This window comes from Mangifera indica, chromosome 3, assembly GCF_011075055.1.
Source record: "Mangifera indica cultivar Alphonso chromosome 3, CATAS_Mindica_2.1, whole genome shotgun sequence".
In the NCBI taxonomy this organism is placed as follows: Eukaryota; Viridiplantae; Streptophyta; class Magnoliopsida; order Sapindales; family Anacardiaceae; genus Mangifera; species Mangifera indica.
In genome coordinates this window covers 7,634,502-7,651,734 of record NC_058139.1, presented here as the reverse complement: position 1 = coordinate 7,651,734, position 17,233 = coordinate 7,634,502, and the positions used below count along the sequence as shown (strand labels likewise).

General features: G+C 32.4%; 2 protein-coding genes across 2 annotated transcripts; both read right to left on the bottom strand.

Annotated features, from left to right (window-relative positions):
* Positions 1 to 2,217: 2,217 nt before the first annotated feature.
* LOC123210642 lies at positions 2,218 to 3,028 on the bottom strand. Its single transcript, XM_044629115.1, has one exon. The coding sequence runs from the start codon at positions 2,921 to 2,923 to the stop codon at positions 2,330 to 2,332; it is 594 nt and encodes a 197-aa protein (XP_044485050.1). The 5' UTR covers positions 2,924 to 3,028; the 3' UTR covers positions 2,218 to 2,329.
* A 3,274-nt stretch (positions 3,029 to 6,302) lies between these two features.
* Positions 6,303 to 13,861, bottom strand: LOC123211433 (homeobox-leucine zipper protein ATHB-15-like). Its single transcript, XM_044630160.1, has 18 exons — positions 12,352 to 13,861; positions 11,951 to 12,110; positions 11,653 to 11,753; positions 11,449 to 11,539; positions 10,968 to 11,063; positions 10,776 to 10,889; positions 10,602 to 10,685; positions 10,306 to 10,461; positions 10,118 to 10,192; positions 9,917 to 10,023; positions 9,644 to 9,836; positions 9,228 to 9,413; positions 8,972 to 9,052; positions 8,136 to 8,270; positions 7,713 to 8,038; positions 7,287 to 7,392; positions 6,753 to 6,902; positions 6,303 to 6,665 (listed from the first exon to the last, which is right to left on the bottom strand). Exons 1-18 carry the CDS (start codon positions 12,558 to 12,560, stop codon positions 6,519 to 6,521), a joined length of 2,517 nt encoding a protein of 838 aa, XP_044486095.1. The 5' UTR covers positions 12,561 to 13,861; the 3' UTR covers positions 6,303 to 6,518.
* Between the last annotated feature and the right edge of the window lie 3,372 nt (positions 13,862 to 17,233).

Sequence of the window (17,233 nt, the reverse complement as noted above, 5' to 3'; positions counted from 1 at the left end):
TAAGTTGAAAATGTGACATCTGTGTCGCATTTGCCTCCATCAATTTCGCTTTCACATCTACACCTAACATATTACCTAAACCTTTGGCCTTATAAGTGCACAGCCACCCATTTAATCATGCATTATACAAGGAGAAAATAAAAATATAAATATAAATATAATCTAACGTTAAAAATTTGACTTCAGATTAATAATACAATAATCAAACATCGATCTTGCCCTCAAGCAATCACATTCCAGCTCATGTTTTCTCTCTTATTCTTTTATTGTTTCAAAATTATCATTGTCTAAACTTTGTGTTTCCATCTCTTTCAATGTTTTTGCTCCATTCAACTCAAGTAATCAATTATGTGTACATATTTTTTAATATACGATGAGTATACGTGATAATGTGTTATTATGTAATTAGGTAATAAGTAAAATTACTCACATGATAATATATTATATGCATTTTATTTACATACTAAAAAATGAGTACTCATAGTAAAAAAGTTCAAAACTTGACGTTAATTTGACAAAAAATTTCACTTTCTTTATATGAAAAAAGAAAATGTGTACTCAGGTTTTAAAAAAATTGTACTTAAAAAATATTGTTTAGAAGTGTTTTTGATATATTGAAATCACCCACATGAATATTTTCATATATTAAGTTGAACAATTTTTTTTGCTACAATGGCGTCCAGTTTGTCAAAGTATAGCTTTTCGCATATGTAAAGCGTGTGAACGAATGATAAACAATGTAAAGAAAAGTAGGGTTCGCTCACCAGAAAAGGACAGTTCTTTCTTTTGATTTTCCACCCATTTTTCTTCAGAATTTAATTTTGTAGCAGCCAGTTTTTGCTAGGATTGAATACCTAATCCATAGTGTATAAAACGAATTAATTAGACGATGAATTTGTACTCAGCTGTGTCGGCTTTCTTGGTTGGACATTCCGATACTTTTGCTTCTTATTAATATCTAATTACTCCAAGTAAAACTTCGATGTTGACTTAATTATTTAATTACATTTTTCTACAATCAAAATTACTTATCAAAACTTCATTTCGATCTATCCAACTCTGGCTACTACTAATTAACACGTGTCAATACCCCAGTTATAGAATTTTGTAAACATAGAATGTTCTTCAAATTTTCTCATAATTAAGTTGATTTTTTAGATCATTACCCTCTTTTGTTTAATATTTTCGGATTATTTTCTTTTTTTATTAGGATGAAACTAATTGAAGCTGATGAAGGGCATCTATATCGTTGACTTTCCAATGTGAGGAGTCGCCAGATGAAGCTTTTGTGAAAGATGAACTCTTTACAACCTTTAGAATGATCACTTTAGGTTGCAGTAAGTGTTGCAGTTGGAGTTGTGACGATGATTTCAATCTTCGAAAGCACCCAATTGCACTCAACCTTAATATAAGTAAGTTTCTTTCAGGTTGAATTTCGAAAATATAATACCCAAAAGGAGAAAATTTGAAAAAGCAAAAGCTGGCAAAAGGCTTATAGTATTTTGACGAGTCACTGGGAGACTGGGGCCAGCTGTTTAGGGTTTACTTCAATTACAATTAGTGGAATCACATCAGGACTTGAAAAACTCTATCAAATTTAGTGGAATCAAAGTGGCATTTAGTCAGTTAAAATTGTTGACAATCAAAGTGGAATCAGCAAAAATCAGCTAAGTTATAAGTAAGGTTGGTAAAAAATCTTAACCCAAAACTATAACAAAACGAATAACATTATGTGTACAATTAATCAATATAAATTTAAGTATAAAAAATAAAATATTATCATGTGAATGAGTATTATTTTATTTTTAATATAAAATCATCTAATCATATAATAAAATATCATTATTTATATTCAAATTTATATAAATTGTTTATACATATAATATTATTTTAATAAAGACTTTTTTCGGGCTAGCTTATCGTGAGAATGAGGAAAAATAATTACTTAGGGTTGAAGATTAAACACTTTGGTTTGACTTCGTGTGTGAGAAATGCAAGGTATCCAAAGAACAAAGATTCCCCATGTTTAAGATTTGAATCACTTTTATTTTATTTTATTTTTTTAAAAGAAATTTATAACAGGATAAGGGTGAAAAATAGAGATTCAGGCTGTAAATTTTTTAACAGGAAGAATTATTTTATAGATTGAAATTGATCCCTCTGGTGTACACATCTCTCATAATTTGCTTAAAGTAGCATTCTCAAAGACCCACAAAATTAAAACCTTAAAAGTTCATACAAACTTTTAATTATTATTCTCATTTATACTGATTAACAACATAATCATAATTAACTTAATGATTAAGAAAAAAAAAAACAGGAATCCTAATTAACACTCAGCCATGGACATTTTCTTCTGCTTCTTCAACTCTTTATAGAATTTTTTAATAAATTCTTCAGCTGCCTTGTCAACATACCCGTTATCTTCATCAACGTCTCTTAATGGGAAGGGAGAGTCCGTTATTCTCAGCGGCCTCACAAACGGGCTTTGTCCGAAACCTGGCAACGCCGGGGAAGCCTCAACCACCATGTCATTATTGTTGAACATCTCGAGAACCACCTTGACGGCGTTGGCAGTGGCGATATCATCGTCATGAACAGACGGCGCGTGAGCGCACCCGAAGAAATGGTGGTAGTGGCCCTTCCTCTTGTTGAGGTGGAAAGGGAAAGTGTAGTTGGGGGTGTTGCTGCAGCTAAACTCGTACTCATTGGGGGGCGCCACGAAGGGGGAGACGTGGTGGTGGCTGTGGTGGTGGAGGAGATTGCTGAGGGCTTTCCCGGCTATCTTGCCGCGTTTGAGCATCATGTTGAAATCAACCATGAGCTTTCTTTTTGATAGACCTTTTCTCAACATGAAGAAAACCACACGTACCATACTCCTTATTCTTTTGGCTATTACTGGTAAATTTTGTTGTTGCTCCATCTTTGTGTTAATATGGATGTCTTTTTCTTTTCTTTTCTTTTTTTTTTTGGATCAGAGAGAGAGATGGAGAGAGAGAAAGTTGATTGAGCTGCGGAAGAGAGAAGGGAGAAGGGAGTATTTAAAGGCAAAGGCAAAGATAGCGGTGAGCCCTAGATATTTTGCGCTTGGCAATAATTTCTTGTGGGTGTGCATGGATATTTTTTTATTTGGTACAATCATGCATTATTGGATAGTCTAGTATATAGTGTGTGCAACTTCACCAATATAGAATGGACACCTGTTATGTGACCGTACATGTTGATATCAAACATAATACTATATATACAAATAAATTGTATAAACTGATGCGATAATAGTTTTTTAAATAATTGATAGGATAGTATTTAATTGGATAATTTTGAAATAAGAAAATAAATAAATAATTATATCACTTACAAATTACTACCTTAGTTTATATAAATTAATTTATTAATATGCGTAATTTTATTCTACTAATAAAGAGAATGAACACCTTATAATTACAATAAAATTATATACACAAATAATATATATAACTTTATGTATAAATAATGATATATTACCGTATAATTAGATGTTATTTTATCTCTAATTTAAAACTATCAAATCATATAAAAATATACGATTGTTTGTACATAAAATTATACATATTATTTATAGAGATAGCATTAGTCTTATTGTATTAAATACTGATTCAAAATTGTAGATGTAAATTGTGCTTTTGTTAAGAGAGGATAATAATTCAACATGTTCAAAAGCTTTTGTGTATTGACTTTCTTTTTGTGGGTTTGAAAAACATGTTCAATTTGCACTATTAGCCTTTCTCGCCCCCCGAGCCACCTTCAATACTTAAGGCATAAGCAAGAGACCTTCAAAGGATTTTTACATGTGTACAATTATTATTAGTAAGGACTTAATTAACTGCAAAACTTGTTTAATTAGTGCTTGTGTTAATCATCATTAACCTCACAGGGCATTGACACAATTAAGTATGACTCATCCCTAAATATTTATTCCGAATTTCACATTTCAAATATTATGTTCACTTCAATGCTACATATATCCATAATATTATTTAGGATATGAAATTTGGGTTAAGTTTTGGGGGAAAATAGTACTATTGATTAAATACTTATATATGAACCCTCTGTATTATGGCTGGCTGAAGAAATAAAATGAAGTTAATCAAGTGTAGATGGATGGATGGATCCCCTTAAGGCCCAATATAGTGGGCTGATATCTACAATCAAGCTCAGACCATATATAGTCCAAAGACACCTAACCCACACAAAGGCCCACCGAAGAAGAATTGTAGGAGCCCAAAATAGGCCCAAACATCGCCCCTTACCTTAAGATCGAAGATTTCAATCAAATTAGGTTTTTTGTTGAAACAATAAAACTATAAATATTCATTCTAAATATATAAATGGTTATATATTTAATATATGTTATCATGTGATTAAATAATTTTAAGTTGAAAATAAAATAACATATAATTATATAATGAGACACATAGATGTGTATATATTTATATACTCAAAATGGGTCGATATAATATTGGTCATGATGAAAAATGAACAGTTGAGTTAGTAATGAAATGTACCCAACATGCTCGTTAACAGCCTTGTTCAACTCAGGCATTAACTATATATGGAAACTTTATTCAATAAATACTTGAAATGGCTTTTCACCGCATCATGATTTAGCTTCAACTACCACTATTTTTTTTCGTTAAAAAACAATGTTATATATACACACTTTAAATTATATAGTTAAGTATTGTCATCATATATTATATATTATTTTATCTTTAATTTAAAATCATTCAATCACAAAATAACACATCAGTTATATATCAAATTATATATTCAAAAAATATATTCATATAATTTTTTTTTACCACAAAACTATATGCTTTTGCATGCATTATTATTTATCTAAGGGTTATGTGGGTTCATATTTATCACCCTCACCCTTCACCAATTAACCATCGTAGTTACCTCTTTTACTACTATACCACAAATTTTAATAATCAAGACTTCATTCAAAAATCACTTATTTGTAACTCTAATTAGAGTTCTCTAGCCAGCAATTAGCTTACTTGATTAGATGTGATTATAGTCAAGATCTTTAATTAATTATTTGTAACATGTAATTAATTGCTATGTACAACCATTTTTTAGGGGGGCTTGTTTATGATTTAATAGAGTGTTGTATTTTTTACATTTCCATAGAATCGATCTCCTCATTTTTCTTTAATTTGATTGTTGAAATTTACCCGGTGACTTCGAAAACATAAATGTATTTTTGAAAGGTAAAAAATCAGTTTGGTTTTCAGATTTTTCAATATATTTCTTCTATTATTTAATTTAATTTATTAATAATAAAAAAATATAATAATCTTTTACTATTAATAATGATATAATACATAATATAAATGATAATCTAATTATCATCTTCATCTTATATATTAAAATATTATCAAGATAATATTAATTTTATTATAATTATAATTTTATTTATTATTTTTTAGAACAAAAATAACCACAATTTCAATTAATATAACAAATAATATAAAAACATATTTTAAAATAATTTCACCCGAAAATATTTAAATAAAATAATATATTAAAATTTCTTTTACTATTTGTAACCAAACACAATAATTATTTATCTTTACCAAATTTTATCAAACACAACAACCATTTATACCCATTAATCTTCTAAATAATCTATCTAATTTAATAATAAAATATTACCAAATCCAAACATCCCCAAAAAGTAATTTATAATGATTCATTTAGTTTGGCAAAACAAAATTTTATTTTGCAGATTTAACTTGATATAACCCAAAACTTCACAATTCAATTCATATCTAACTTGAAACTGTTTAACTTGCTTCTCTTTCTAAAAATATGAGAACTATTGCCACATACTTTAACATATAAATCACACAAAAATTCCTATCAACGAGACACAATTTTCTCTGATTTTTTAAACAATGAATCATTTCAGGTAGTATCCATACACTCCAAACACATTTCACCAAACCAGCCCTTTCGTTTTTTGTTCTCCAAAACTTAAAACATATAAAACATGTTTAATCGTAAAGAGAAAACAGCCGTTGAGACCACATAAAGAAAAACATATATTCAAAACCTAACATACATAAATTTTCAAACCATCTCAAGAAAACGTTTTCAACACTTTAATTCATCAAAATACGAAATTGCTTTGCAAATAAACAAAAGGGTTCTCTCCATTTTGAGTGTTGTACCAAGAAAACATTTTCCAAATTCAAAACAGATTTTTGTTTTCAGAAGACTGGAAGCGACCCAGATGCAACACAAACAATAAGAGATTGCAAACGTAATTAAGTTTCATATTGCATGATCATTACAGCATAAACTCCAAGCAACACAAGGAACTAGTTTAGAGAAATGCAGGAGGCCTAACAACCTTATCTGTCCTAGTAGCAATGCATTTTAAGGCTTTAATGGCCAGAAGTTTAAACAAGCTAACAATACATAAACTGTCTTTTGCAGGTGATTTCTATCATCTTTGGCTGCTCCAAATGTCAGACAAAAGACCAGTTAATGAACATAAAGCAGATGCAATGAGCAGTCTCTTCTTCATTCAATACCTTCCATGCCACTGCACGTTCATAAGAAACCGGTCTGCCCATGCTCGACAAACAAATCCCACCTTGAAGACAAGCAAAGCCCTACAAAGTGCAATCTCCTCATGAAAAGGAAAAGAATTCATCCAATTACCTCCTTTTATACAGTCAAAATTGAGGAAACTATCAAACCTGTTGCATTATCTGTGGAAACTCTGAGCAGAGAGTCTTTCGTCCATGGTCATCAAATATCTTTTCCAAAGTAATGTCTTGCAGTGCAACCAAGGTTGTCTCAAGCATATCAAGCCCTGCCTGATTTGCAAAGGTGAAAACGGGCAATGCCTGCAGCATAAACTGTGGTGTTAGAGGGAAATGACCTAACCACAAAGGTAAGAAGAGAACATGGATACTTAAACTAGTAAATGTTAGCAAGGTGGCAATAAAAAAAAAAAAAAAAATGTTTGAATGGTAAGTGCTATCATCCAGTAAGAAAGAATAACAGATTAACGTATGATTAATTAACATAATAAAGATTAAATGATTTTTGTTTATTTCTTTTGGCAGATGACTGTGCAACTGGAGAATGAAGCCCATGTAGTACTTGAAGAGGAGATACTAGAATTTTAGATGGCATGATCTCTTTGGCCACAGGAATTATAATTCCCTATCCAAAAAGTTCATGTACCACGAGGCAAGACAAAATGAAGAGGGGGGCATCCTGCACACCTTTAAAGAGCAGCACATGACAGCATCTGTATGATGCCACAGGGTTTTCAAAATGGTATCACTTCCTTCACTGCTGGATTTGAGCAATTCCACACCCAAGTAACACCTGGAAAATTTAGAAAAATAAAAAATAAAAAAGTGAAACCTCAGATAATAGATCAAACCATAGCAGCAGTTTTACTTGCACCAATGCATAACATACAAGTGAAAAACGCAGAAACAATAATTTCAGTCATTCTTCCTGGCATGTATGAATTACTTGCACCAATGTTCAGCATCTATATGACACAAAATTAGTCATGACATGTTACTGTAAATAACCATGAATACCAAGCATTTGTAACAAAAATGCAAAAGGGGTTGTCCACTATGCTAAATAAATTATATGACCTCACAAAAAAATTGAAAAACAAACAAATCGCATACCGATAACTCTGGCAGATCCAACGAGTGAGTGTCTGTGCTTCTGGGGTTCCCAATGGTGTCCGAAGACCACCATGTGAATTTAAATGAGCAGGAGAGAGTGCTAATGCAACCCTCTGAACAGATGATATAATGCTGCGGACATATTGACGAGCCATCGAAGCCACATGATCCTGCATGTGACTTTCAAATGCAAATTCAAATGCTATCGTCATCACTGATCTCAAGCAGCTAGAATTAGTGCAGTAGTCACTAGACGCTCTATTTCCTGTTGAGCCAATCTCAAGAGCAGAAGCAAGGTCCAAGGTGCGGTTCGGACTAGAGGCTTCCTGAAATATTATGCAGGGCAACAAGTAGATAAGTTCACAATATGTGACGCAAAAATAAATAGAATAATTCATGCAACAATGTCATTTATCCACCAACCTTTCCAGAATCAAGAGGAATGATGCGAAAACCAGATGGTAAAAGAGGAGCATCATCAGCAAAGGAAGCATCAATGGGAGCAAATATAAGTTCAGCACAGGTACCAACAGCATTCTCGTCCATTCCACTACAGAGCTATAAAACAAGAGGAAATTTTACCGAGAGCCAACTAAAAAGTCATCGTGCTGACAATATATCAGAGACAACATAAGTATTTTCAGATATGCCAAACAAGTGTTCACAAGAGTAAACTAATCAAGAACGCATATAAAAGTAAAATCCTTCTCAGTAATTGAAGATATTGTTTGAATAATACAAATTCCACCAGAAAGCTAATTCTATGTGGACTAGCAAACTAGCTTATCAAAGCAACGTAGACTAAATTTTTCTGGATTACCTAAGTTTGCCAAAGAGGAAGTGAGGGATATATTCATTACAAGTAAATATATTCTAATTAGCTTCCAAATTGCATAGCCATTTCAACACCAATGGAAACAAAATTCAACAACTTAAATTACACAAGTACTTGCTTCAACCTGTTATCAAGGAAATAAAGAAAACAAAATAAAAAAATATCAATGATTTGCTGCATATTCTACAGTGCAATTCAGGGTCAAACATATATGATGTTTAAAGGCACCCACAACATACTCATATTCAGGTTCTACTATATAGGTAACCCAAGTTCAACAAATACTTTAGATTTGCCTGTTCGTGCTTAACAAAAGTTAGACAAAGCAAACTAACCAAAGCTAAATTATTCTTAAACCTATAATTGCACAAATTGAACTCTGAAAAGAAGACGTACAAAAACAATATAAAGAAATGATACTTACTTGCAAGAGAAGTATATCTCTAGGTATCATAGCATCTTCAGGAGAATGGCCAACACCTTCCAACTTGATGACCTCCAGGTACTATAAAGTGAAAGTATGAAAAAAAATAATCGGGTCCAGAGTATATATTTTAGAAAAAAAGTAAAAAAGTAACACAAAAACAAAAACCCAAGTCCTAACATCATCCTAATGCATAAGAAAAATAAAAGCAGTATCATAAAAAATTGAGGATAGCTATAAGGATCAACATGCATACCTCTTCATGTTCAATAGTATGAGCTAGTGGGAGAATAACTTGACTCCCAAAACCTCCAACTCTGGACCCTGCTAAGCTACAGGGACCAACCTTGATAGCTGCAGCTGAGTAAACATCAATATTATTGTCTGCCCACTCTGATCTGTGCTCTCGCAAAAACCGAAGAAGGATTGCAGGCGGCACATTCTGAAAATGAAATAGACGACAAAAGCATTCATATTAGAAGTAAAGTTGGTTAGACTTCATATAAGATGCCAAATCCAAACTATAAGAAGATTTGTAATAATGCTGCTTTCAAAGGCAAACAATTCAACAGCTTTGGTTTGCTGTGTATTTTGCCTTTGGACAACACTATCAATAGCATAGCCAACCAAAGGCCACAAAGAAAAAAAAGGAAATATTTTCAGCATAGCAACCTGCAAAAGCATTGACGCTTTAGCACATAAGACAGCATTGCTGACAGCTGGAAACCCATTAGCAAAGGAAAGATTTAAACCCATTAACTTTTCAGGAGATGAGTTCACAAGGATAGTAACATCATCCATGCCATCATTCCCCATCACCGTCCATCCCTCATCAGTAAATCCATTAACGGCCTCATTAAATCCCCTATAAGGAATAATCTATCAGATTTGAATACCAAATAAATATATACAAACTGCATGAGATGTCAAAATAGAGATACTAACCTGCTCAACCTCCGGCTAAATGAACGTAGAACAGCAGGGTGCCTTCCCAAGCCAGCAAAATTAGACTGAGAAACCTCCTGAGCAATCTGCCTCAGCTGACGTAGTGCCTAAATGGAAATGAGAAAGACACCAATGGAAAATAAAATCATCACCATTGTGAAAGAAGCAGCAAAACCATGCTGAAAGTGAATGACATCTTACCGCAATTGTTATCTTTTGGGCAAGAACAGTTGATGATTCATACAGCGGACGCAAGACTTCAGGCACACTCCACGGCTATATTTCAAAATAAAAACGCATAATTAGGTGTTGACTATTCAGAGGAAATTACTGCTTAGCAGCCACAAACAACAATGTGAAAGATTAATTTTCAAATAAAATACAGGTACCTCCAAATCCATATGATCAACAATGTGTAAGATTGAACCACCTCCTTCACAAGGTCGGATCAGGTATCCACTTGGCAGCATTTCTGCTCTGATAAAATGCTGCACTGGTGGCATGCTGGAACCATTCTGTGTATTCTTCAGGGATCTTTCACAAACCTAAGCAATAGGTCACATTACAGACAAATGCAAGGACGAATCAGATTAGCAATTGGATGCGTCTCCATAATAAAGCCAAATATAACATAACATTTGGGTGTCACAACGAATCACAAATTATAAGACTTTGTCTTACATACCACAAGGCTACCATCTTCTAAAACAGAAGTATAGCGCAACAACCAAAAATCACGAGCAGGTGCCAATGTAGTCGGTGCATACAGCTAAACATACAAAAGATTAAGGCATCATTTAATAATTCCAAACAAGATGACTCCAAAAGGTATTATAATTACAAAATAATCATTTCTTACCTGCATGTATAGTAGCTCAATGGTTCCACCATTGGCAGTTGGCAGCACATTGAGAACATCCACAGCTCGGCAATCACGAAACCAGAAAGGCCGATCCTTTAGGATTTCTGCAACCTGACATGAACATAATTATTTATGTCACAAATATAACTGATAGAATAGCCCAGCAGAAAGGAAATCAAGTGTACTTACCCTAGTAGGCTCTAGACCCACCAGGCCGCATGCTCGAGCTGCCACCCCAGTGCAACTTCGAGAAATAGCAACGATTCCAATGGAATCCGGACCAGGCTGTTCATGACAGGAAAAAGAAAGTAAAAAATAAAGTGGCATTAGAGAAGCAGATTAAAATCCTGTTATTCAACCAAACTAAATGTTAACCCTTTACTGCAAGATAATAAAATAAAGAAGAATTATAAACATTATATTATATCTTCTGTGGTCCCACTATTTCCACTCACTCCCCACATTCTTTTTCTATCCAAAACCACACACCAAGGTGTAACATTCAAGAGCACAGCATGCATCAAGCTTTAGAATCTTTTTCCTTTTTATTTTAAGCCTACAAGTTTCAGTCTTCTACTAGGTCAATCTTTAACTTTTCTTAACTAGATAATAGAAAAAGAGAACTGAATTGCACATTATTTACAGAAAAAAGAAAAAGGTGAAGAGATACCTTCATTCCAGGCATTTGGACCCACTCAACAGCAGTTCCAGTGGCCTTCGAAAGAAACTCTGTTAAAGTCTCTTCTGCAATGGACAAAAGCCTGAAAGAATACAAGCATGGTCATTGATAACCCACTGACAAGCGCACAATATCAAAGTGGTACAGAAAACAATGACAGAAAATGACTAAATAACCATATAACCCCTGACTCACCCTGCAGGACTAGCATCCCTTGGAGGATGCTGAGGTGTCAAATGGTGTTGACCACTCGTCACCACTGATTCACAGCTTGTATCTTTGGTTGCAAGCGTTGTCTGTAAGAAAGCAACCCATATTTTGTTAACTTTCACAAATTTCAACAAGATAATACAAACAACAATGGAGTTGAGTTCATTCACCTGCCTACAAATAAAATAAAAAGAATGGCTTTTCATTTTATTTCAACAGATCCTCACAAACAAAAGCCAATGATTGGAAATAGGATTATAAAGCAAAATGAATAAATTCTTACGTTTGGGGTATGTTGGCGGAAGTATCCATTCTCATACACCAGTTGTGACACTTGCTTCTGCAACCTATCATTCTCTTCCATTAACAGCTTGTTCATAGCTGTTAGCTTTCTATTCACAGCTTGAAGCCGGGAGGCCTCTTTCCTCTGCTTCTCTCTGCATCTGAAATATCAAAGGTAAAAACAAACACGATAACAGTGTTACTACCAAATGTCAAAAGAATTAAGAATATTTCAGTAATACATGAAACATTAATTGTGAAAGTAAGTTTAAGCAAAGTTTCGAGTCTCTAGGTAGACAAAAGAATACCAAACATTAGAGTTTGCAATTTCATTTCCCAAACACAATAAATTTAAACCTGTACTTAAGTAATTAAAAAATATAACTTCCAAATCATGTATACCTTCTGTTCTGGAACCAAACTTTGATTTGTTTGGGTTCAATTTTATTGAGGATTGGGCACTCCCTTATCAACTGTTGGCGGCGAATTGAACTGGGTTTGGGGCACTCGTGATAGAGCCTCTCAAGAGCCTCAACCTGCTCAGGTGTGTACCTTACATACTTGCCATTGTCCAAGATCGCTGATTTACCATCCTTGCAGGACATCGCCATCTTCAAATTTCACCACCAAAATTCAGAAATTCCCACAATGAGAGGAACTAGTACAAAGCCACGTAGCTTCTCTTCTTTAGTCACAGTTTCAAAAACCTCGTGCACAAACTGACATTACCCACGAAGCGCTATAATATCCCCAATCACAAGCTCACAAACTATAACACACTTTCAAGAGCACCAAAATATGCACAAATGGGGCCAAACAGGTTGCAATACCCACAAAAAGCTAGCCAAAGACAAGTGGTTTATCCTCCTTTAACACAATTTTAAGCACTTAATACACCTTAAAGCACAAGCATATCGAATGAAACTAAACCAAACAGAAATAGCTCCGTTTCCTCAAACAAAATATCCACACCCTTTAACACTTACAACAAAGAACAAAATATAATGGGGGTTTCACTAAAATAAATACACTCCATAAATTTATATCCAAAATTTCGGACTTTAATATTTTAAGGAGTGGAGATAAAGTGGACAAGAGACAAGGATATCCTGATTCGCTACGCAGTTATTCTTGTTTTGCCACTATAAGACAGCCCCAAACACGATAAAAGCATAAATCCTTCGAGATCAGAGCTTTCAACACGTAACGATCTGTTTCACGAAAACATTTCCAGTGTTTCCCAAAGCATAAATACAGAATAAACGCCACGAAACGTTTCACATCAGGGCGGTATTCCTCGTCGCTGCAAGCTCACTTTTTACTCCCGCCTCCGATTCCACCAAGCTGATGCTCAAATTTCCAAGAAGAATTCTCACCAGAACATCGCAAGGTTTCGTAAAACATCCAAACTAAAAACCACTGAAACGTTTCGGACAAGACGTTTCTCTGTGATTCGATGGCTTTCTCTCTCCTTAGCTCGCAAGCTACCGATTCCACTCAGTTACTCATTTTTTCATTCACTATCTTCCAAACAGAAAAGCAAAATAACCACAAATCACCCATCTGCAGGATCTATCAGCTATACAACCACGAAACAGATCGAAACGTTTCAACGATCACCACACTCGCGAATCGTCCCTAACCTCTGAAACATTTTGACTTCCCCTAACATCCACTCTACAGCTCAAAAAGAAACAAACCCAAAAATAAACATCTGGGTTTTTTGTGTAATGAAAACAAGAAATGGATTTGCAATTTTTAGAGAGCAAATGAAAATACAAAAACAAATACACCCAGCTAGATATTGTTTCTGGTTGCTGCAGTCGCATAAGAGGTTAAATAAAAAGCAAAAGCAAGAAAAGTAATTTTGGCGTTTTTACTTCTGTAATGTTGTTTTGGTTGTTTGTTTGTGCAGCTTTTGGTTTTGTTTTTACATCTCATTCACTCGGAGCTTTTTGTTTTTAGCTTTTGGTGTTTTCGCTTTTTGTTTTTGTTTTTGTGTTTTTGTGAGATTTTTCACAGGGTCGTCACTTTTTTCTTCCACTCTTTCACTGTGTTAGAAAATTGCAGTTCATAGTTTTTTCCTTTTCAAAATGGTGCGAAATATGTAATGACTAAATTACCCTTTCTTAAAAAAAATGTTTGATTTATCTTTAGATGAGTGTAACAATAACCTAGTCAACTAAATATGTGCTTCACCATTTAAAACGAATTAATATGTAATTTTCAAATTACTTAATCTAATCTAAATTAAATTACGTTTACCTTTGTAAAAAAGTTTAGAAACCATAGCCTTAGCCACCACTTTTTACTAGAATCACACCTCTATAGTTACAAGCTATTTTCATAACTAATTTCCAAAATACAACTGTATCAAATTTCATACAGTATTCCCCTAAACAATCTTTTACCAACTTTTGATCTTAGATAACATTGTTTGGTTATCACATGCCTACCAGCAACACCAGCGATTAACGTAGAGTTTAGATTCAAAGTATTTTTAAGCAATACAACTACCTTCAACATATTTCGATTAGATAATTGAAATCGTATCTACTTAAAGAAAGAACACTTTTTAGTTGTTCTGATATTTGTTGTCATTGAGATTTTTGTCACTCCTTCAACCTTATTGTTCATTCATATCAAGATTTGCTCCACCATATCTTCGGTGATAATTTTGAGGGGTGAAATAGTTTTTTGAGAGGATTTAGGGTATGAAGACAACAATTAGAAGACCAAAATGGGGAGCAAAGAGGGCAACAACAATGGTCCACTAGGGCAGAGTGGAGGCCATTGGCTGGGACAATAAAGAGGTGGGTTAGACAAAAGAGGGTGCAAGTGAAAGTAGAAGGGAAAGAAAAGGGTGTTGATTAAATTTGATATATAAAATGATATTTTAATTTTTTGTTAATTTAGGGTGATATAGAAATTTTAAAAAGTAACTTTGTTAGGAATAACATAGTAATTTAACTTTCTAATAGTATAATCAAATTATATTTCGTTAATGGAGTTAAGTTTAATAAAAAAATGTGATTTGCATATCCACAAAAGTGAAAATAGTTTTTAGGTTTAACCTTAAACACTTGTCGAGTTGGGCTCGACCCAATTAAGAAAATTTTATCTCTCCACTTCATAGTTTGATTCGTGTCAAGTTTGACTAAACTTAAATATTATACTTAAATTGAGCTCGAATTTATTATTGTTTTACTTACTATGTTATTAATAAATTTTAAAGTAAATTTCTTACCATTATATTCCTAAATTATCACTCTATAAGTTTGAATATACGTGGATAATTAGTAAATATATAAGTTATGAAGTTTAACTTTTTTATAAAGTAAAGCTTGAGTTAGTAGTTTTTATCTCAAGTTTGCAACTCTCGAGTTTAAACTTTACATAAACCTAATCAAATTAAACTCAGACCTAACAATATCTGGATTAGTTCAATTGTAACAATACCAACTTTGGAAAGAAGTGTGAATGTCTCTTTATGAGTTTTGATTAAAAGATTAATTGTTATTTAATTACATCGTGTATTTTTTTAAATTGATTATTGTTTATAGGCTAAAGGACTCATTCCCACCAAAAGTTTATTATATTTTTAAATTAATATCCGTTAATTATCAAAAACTTAAATATTCATCCGTAAACTTTTAAAATTAATTGAACTAATTAATACTATATTTTTTTTCTCTAAATTTAAAAAATTAATAATTTTTTTTGATATTAAAATTTAAAATATTATATTTTCTTCTTTAAAATTTTCTTTTTTTTCTCTTTCTTTTTTTGACACTTTTATCACTCGAATTTTTTTTCTCTCCTTTTTTTTAGTATTTAAAATTGGAGAAAGATAAATTATTTTTTTTTAGAAATTAAACACAATAATTATTTATATATATTATTTTTTATTAAATATAATTATATTTTATATTTAATAATTTTGTTATTAACCTATTTTTATAATAATTTTTTATTTTTAATAATAAAATATTATTTAAATTAATATAAAAAAAAAAAGGAGATTACACGGATCTTACCTAACGAAGGGGCATTGAATTAGAGAAGGAGAAGGGAAGAGAGTAATAAAGACGGAAGTACAGGGGCATTAATGAGAGAATCAGAAACTTATAAAATACGAAAAAGAAAAAAGGAAGTCTGCGTGGAGTGGGACACAGAGGACAACATGATTAGGTCCTTGCATGCGTAGCTGAAAATAACGTTTTTATTTTATTCGTTTATATTTATTAAATAATAAACATATATAGTTAAATAATAAATTAATAGCCTCTGCAGCATCATGATGATGATCGGCAAATCAACGGTCTGCAAAGAGAACAATTAAGCTATATATAAGGCTAAGACTTGCATTGCATCTGACAGCCAGACAGACGGACAGACAGGCACACAAAACTATTAATTTTAACAATCTAATTTTAATATTATTTTATTATTTTTATTATTATTATTATTTTTCCTGCATGTGATGATCTTCGTTCAAAATCAAACATCTTTCTTTTGCAATTAGAATCTAATGAAGAGATTGCCTAGGATTATTATTATTATTAAATCACGGTAAAAAGACTTATTATTAAAATTTTAATTTTTGAAAATGAACGAATTAATAAATAAAGAGAGGATGAAATGACAAGAATGGGATTTGTATGTGACGTGATGGATGGCATGGGTGGGGTGGGTGTGATGTAATTTGAGTGGGGACAAAACGGGTGTTACCAGGCCTTATCTGATGTATTTATTTTTAATAAATTTAATTCAGAATTGGGATGGAATATCCATCCTTTTCATGTTTTACTTTTTACTGTATTTACCTCTGCCGTCAAACCTGTTTCCGGAACTTTGACATTACACACTAACTAATTTCACTTTTTTGATTTTCCATTTTCCATCCACTATACTATGGTTTATTTAAACTATATTAAATTGATTATAATATATCATAAATATCTCTCATTCATTCAAACTTTAAAAAAAATATCTCTGAAAGACGAAAAACTAATACAAGATGACAAAATATCATAATTCGATAAACTGAATATTAACGGCTACATACATTTTTTTACGTGCAAGTGGAAATCTCTTATCAAAAAATAATTAAAAAAAAAAGTTGAACTTGACAAATTCAACCTTATGGAGTGTCCCCAATGTGATAAATTCAACTCCCCTTATTAACATAATTATTTATATTTATTTTATGTTTATATAAAAAAGTAATTATTTTTTATTAAATTCAAATTGTATAATTATATTATTTTCATATGAGTCATAA